At 35.0% G+C, this 5,930-nt stretch overlaps 1 protein-coding gene across 1 annotated transcript; it reads left to right on the plus strand.

Annotated features, from left to right (window-relative positions):
* The first annotated feature begins 3,022 nt into the window (after positions 1-3,022).
* Positions 3,023-5,215, plus strand: LOC140138167 (uncharacterized). The gene has a single exon (XM_072160097.1). It carries the CDS (start codon positions 3,086-3,088, stop codon positions 3,986-3,988), a length of 903 nt encoding a protein of 300 aa, XP_072016198.1. The 5' UTR covers positions 3,023-3,085; the 3' UTR covers positions 3,989-5,215.
* Positions 5,216-5,930: the final 715 nt, after the last annotated feature.

The raw sequence follows: 5,930 nt of genomic DNA on the forward strand, positions 1-5,930 counted from the left end.
TGTGATTTTCCATCAATAACAATTATCATGTACATACAGCCTAAAAGCAAAACAACCTTTGGCCAAACACATTATGGGCAATTTAGCAATACCATACTGGTACCAACTTGCAACCAGTGCCATTAAAAACAACTCACGAATGATTTCTATCAGTCCAACAAATTGAACATTGGCAAACATTTTCCAACTCTAACAGCAATATTCAAAGCATAATTAACTCAATAATTACTGGAACTTCAGGATAAGACTAACAACATTATAGTTCAAATGGTTGTCCTCCAAAACTTTTTTGGGTTAAGGGTGGGTGGCTTTCAAATTTGTTTTTCTAATTTCCTAATTCTAAGTCAAATTATAGAGCTACCCAATGACCTGTGCCCAATGAAGGTGCAAATAGGTCTGTTTTACCAATACATATCTTAATACAAGTTATACCATTAAAGATACAAACAAATTAATAACAATATTTTAAAAACAAAGTACGTATTTATTTAAAACCTGAAAATCCTTTCAAAAAATTATTTCTGGAATTCTGAAAATTAGGTGTGGTAAAATTTTGTACCGGGACAGTAAAACTCACTTCCTGTTTTTAAAATTAGTGGTGGGTGGTACCGGGTAGAGGACAACTAACTATTACAGGCTTAAGGTGATGCCACATAGAGAATAATCCAAACTTAATACCATTAAAGCTACAGTACATTGTGTCCCAATTCACCCCGTTCTCAAAAGTTCAAATCTGAAAAGTACAAAAATCAACAAAATTAAAAATTTCTTTGGACTAACCAAATTTTCACTTTTACAGCACATGTATGACACTTTTGTGAGGTCCCTGTGCATTTCCAGCTCATTTCCTCCAATGGTTCCACTGGGAGGGATAAAGTTCTGACCACATCATTTTTTTTGAGCAATTGGAGGAAATTTTCATTTTAGTGTCCCGGGCTCCATATTTCCTGTATCACATGTGCAAACTAAATTGTTCTAAATTATTAGAGAAGTATTTAAATACTTGTTTAATGTCCCAATTCACCTCATTTGTGGGGATAAAGGGTACAAAAACTAATTCAAACCTTCATCAAATACTATTTACTCTGCTGTCCCGATTCACCCCAAACTCGGGGTGAATCGGGACAGTCACTTTTTTTTATAAAAAAAGGTAAAGCACTTGAAATCCACTCAATCTAACATTACCAGTATGTAGATCTCATGTGTGGACATAAAATGCACCAATGACTGTGGCAATTGAAGCTACAAAGAAAAAAATACAATTAAAGCCATGCCCAAACTGTCCCGATTCACCCCGTCATAGTTATGTGGTACTTTGGAGCACCCCAACTGTTTTAGAATAACATAATTTTGCTTAATGGCGATGTCAAAAATGGTGATATTGCATCCGACCCTCCCCCCCCATGTGCAAGAAATACTGTAGGGAGCCCTCTATCTCTTGTTTCTAATAATGGTATAATCATTACACACCCTCTTCTCTAAGATAGACTGCCAATATGTTTGCCTTTATGGGCTTAATGTATACTTATTGATTATCTTTTGTCAATGGAAGCTAATGGAAATTTGTATTTATGGATCAATTTTGAAAAAGAAAAGAAATCTGAATCTCAGGAGATAAATGCATACAATTGTAAGACTCAAATTGAATTGTAATACTGTAGGCCTGCAGCTTTAATAAAATACTAAGTGATGTGACTTGTTTTGCTGTTATTTGAATGTATAATCTTCTGAAGTTTGGAGAGAAAAATAATGTGAAGGTGGCATGAGATTGTTTCTTTTTTATAAAAAGGAATTCCTTTTAATCATTTTTTTTACCCAAATTTCTGTGTTTTTATTTCTTTTTAGCCCGTTCTGAACATTTTTGCCATATTTTACGCACTTTTTCCTTTTTTTTCTAGAATTTTCCCTTTTTTTTCATTGAAATGTATTATCATGCCAGGAGAAGTACCGGGTGTCCCAAAAAAAGGTTACATGTAGATTTTTGAAAATAATCTAAGTTAATGTTAACAAATATAAATGTCCTTTTCATGACATAATCTATATACCCTCTACTAGTACCCTTGTGAATGTCAAGTTCACAACTTGTGTATTTAGCCCGCATTCCACGCATTCCTGAGCAAGCTGTTTACGTGACATAATGCAAAACAAGTTTCATTACCACCGTCACAGCCACCATGCTTTTGGCGGGCATTTGAGTAAGCCCAGCCATAGCATTGCTGATGTATGCAGTGTTTTATTCTGAGAAACAGAAAATAAAACTCGTTCAGTTTTAATTCAAGAGTTCAGTCAGAAATGTACAATATCCTTACAGCATATAACACAGCAGCGATTTCAACTCAACAAAGCCTAAATGCTAAAGATTGTTATTAATTTCACTATGTTGATGACAGCGTGCAGAAACACATTCAGCAAAAACGTATTCTTCTCTAATGACCATTTTCCTTAATGTGTTACCACCAAGAAGTCTAGAAGCTCTAAAACTGATTTATTTTCAGTGTGCAATATTTGTTTTTGAATTTGTTTCTTTTGTGCAATAGGCTGAACCATGACAAAATATGAGAAAAATAAAAATTAGTAAAGAAAAAATATGAAAACAAAGGTGTGACTGTGTTCAACTTTCGTTGTGCGATATTTTGATGGTTAGCCACTCGTGACACCCCTGTCATCTTGTGCTCATAAGTTAAGTTGCTTTTATGATACAGAGTTGAAACTTAGCAGACAATTAGAAGAAGGATGAATTAACTAATATCTGACAAAATGACATTGTTATGTTGAGCCATCAACAAATGCGGTTCATTTTCTACATGTAACCTTTTTATGGGACACCTTGTACATGTAATGATAGCTTCAATTTTAATGCCATTTACAAAATACTATGTTGTTTCATCTGAAAGGGGTTGGTAAGTGATGATATGTTGGTAAATAATATGTATAGTCATGGGTATATCCAAAAGATTCAAAGCATGTAGAGATTGGTAATTATGTAATTTAAGAGAAGTGTCTTTCTTTGTATTACAGTTACACACCTACATCATCTCATACTGTACCTGAAATATTTCATCAGCCAGACAAAGAGATAACAGAGATGTACTACACATGTCATCGCTGTAAGAAAAAACTAGCTGATAATGAGATCATCAACAATGAGAAAGCTGGTGCACCAATTCCTGAAGGAGAAACAGACTATGATTACTGCTGGGATTGCTTCGCCATTCTACATGATATTGGTTTTACCAAGGACCATTATGATACCGAGGATGAGTCAATGATTGCAGAATCTGATGCAATAAGTGAGACCAGTGATGCAACAATAGGTAACCATAGTGATGCATCAAGTAGTAATATTGAGACAATTAATATGCATCATAATGATTATAATGAGATGCCTTGTTTGGGCTCATCTCATAAATGCCAACATTGCAATAAAATGTTTTCAAACACGCTAACTCTTAGAAATCACAAGCGTCTCTTTCATGGTGAGCAATCGACCAAACTAACTCTTCAATATCACAAGAATCTTCATCATGGGGAGATTAAACCAAGAATACACGGACCACCATATGTATGTAAAATTTGTAACAAAATGTATGCTAGTAGAAAATCTCTTAAAAGACATGAACCGGCTCACAGCAGGAATACAGATCAAAAGTTCCTCTGCTCCATATGCTCAAAGGTATTCCACATTGAAAGTTCTTTAAAACAACACGAGCTGAAGCATGATAAGGGTAATTATCATCACAAATGCAATGAATGCGGAAAGAAGTTTTTCACAGCATGGATGGTTAAACAGCATGTGAGGATTCACACAGGAGAGAAACCGTTTTTATGTAGTATATGCGGCAAGGGTTTTAATCAGAAGGTAGTGCTAAAGGCGCATGAGAGGGTTCACAAGGGAGTGATGCCATTCCCATGCAAATATTGTGATAAACACTTTGTTACTAGTTCGTCTAGGAATGCTCATGAGAAGACACATGAAAAGTATCAGTAATTTTGAAATGATGAGAAAGCATGACTCATGAAACTTTTGGAGCTTTTGTCATTTTTGCAAACTATGTGTGCAATATAGTGGCGTGTCTCTGGATTTGATTTTGAATTATCGTTAAATGAAATGTTCAATTTTGTTTTTATTTCGGTCAAATTGTTGGCCCCAACTTCAAACTTGGTATTGTGATAGTATATGGTGGCCTCATATGTGGTCTACAGTTTTGTGGGGGCCACCTTAATTACGAACCGCATAATTCTAGTTAACATATGTGATGCGATTAAGCAAAATCAGTCGGAACTCGGACATATTAAATTTTCAGTTTCTTATAGGATTGTAAAATGCATAATTTACAAATTTGGATTTTGTAGAAAACACCATTGAAATTGAACAACCAGTTCCAAAGATATGAGCAATTTTAATTAAAAGAGTTTCCAAAACAATATGAAATGAAGGAAATATTTCCTTTGTATGCCTATATCTCAAAATCAATATTTCAGAGTTCCGACTAATTTTGCTTGATCGCATCACATATCGTTGCTTGCTACAATGGACTTGAGTATGTACATTGTATAAAATGCGAAAAAAATTATTTTGCTCAACAAACTACTTGGTTTGATTGATAAGGCCATCTTAATTTGATAGTTTGTCTCAAAGCCACCCCACACGTTAGTAAAATTGCCTGCTTGTTGCAAGTTATTCCTGTTGGATTGAGGAATTTGAAGAAAAAAAATTCAGCTGTTTTTTTTAAGGTAGTCGCCGGCAATCATAACATTATGTGATTGCCGGAGACTTCCTTTCAATTCCAAATCTGCCACACAAAACTCTCAGGACTGACATCGTCAGATGTGAAAATTCCTCATTTAAGTTTTTAAGTTAGGAAGGGCTCTGAGCAATGTCCGAAATAAGGAAAATATGGAGGTTGCCCCGAATATAACCAAAGCTTAAATTCTGCTTGTCCTCAAAACATTTTGGTTGTCCCCAAAATGTGCCATATTTTTGAGTGCAAAAGTCTAAAATTTGTTTGATGTTTTTTGTTCTGGAAAATCCTTTAATACGAAATTGTGGGGCCACAAAATTTAGTTTGTCTTATCCATCACATATTACATAGGGATTCAGTGCCAGGGACCTGAAAATATCAGGTTTTTTGTATTATCAGAGCTTGTATTAAAGAGTTTCCACTGTACAAGCTTCAAAATTTGCCATTCTGATCATGCAGATCTCAAGCACTGCCACCATGGTAACTCAGTGAAATGGTTAACTAGAGTCAACAGACGCTGAATACAAGCCGCAATTTGACCCCTATAACTTGACCCCTGGGTTACGGATGGGGTCAACTGCTCTTGCATTGTGCTTAGGATGTCATAAGAAATATTCCTGGTGAATTTCAGCTTAATCGGAACTTATACATGGATTTTGATTTTTTTAAATTTTTGATTGACCTTTTTACCCCCTTAATGACCTTTGACCTCAATGAAAAAAACCCTTATGTACACCGACAAAATGCATTGTTTAAATTTTAATTTAAAAATTCTAACATGTTCAGTTCTTGAGATAAAAATTCTTGAAGTTATTCAGCTAAAAACAGGAAGTGACCCCTTCATGACCTTTGACCCCAAAATAAAAATACCATGCATACATCAGGGAACACTAATTCATGTATGTTGGTTATATTATTCTGGTCTGTTTACATTTTGAGATAAAAAATATTTGAACATTTTTGATAATTTTGGTTTTTGACCGGAAGTAACCCCTTAATGACCTTTGACCCCAAAACTGTAGGCATCCTAAAGACCCTGGCTAGTAGCAATGCATGTCTGCTAATGGCGACTCTCTGCTATGTAATTTGTAAAGACGGTGATTTTTTGAATATTTTTTAGACTTTGACCGGAAATGACCCCTTAATGACCTTTGACCCCTTATCTGAGCACACCCTATAGACACCGAC

Source organism: Amphiura filiformis, chromosome 17 (assembly GCF_039555335.1).
Source record: "Amphiura filiformis chromosome 17, Afil_fr2py, whole genome shotgun sequence".
In the NCBI taxonomy this organism is placed as follows: domain Eukaryota; kingdom Metazoa; phylum Echinodermata; class Ophiuroidea; order Amphilepidida; family Amphiuridae; genus Amphiura; species Amphiura filiformis.

Bases quoted from the DNA above. Each gene is read 5' to 3' on its own strand.
- LOC140138167 (XM_072160097.1), top strand. From the start codon at position 3,086: ATGTACTACACATGTCATCGCTGTAAGAAAAAACTAGCTGATAATGAG.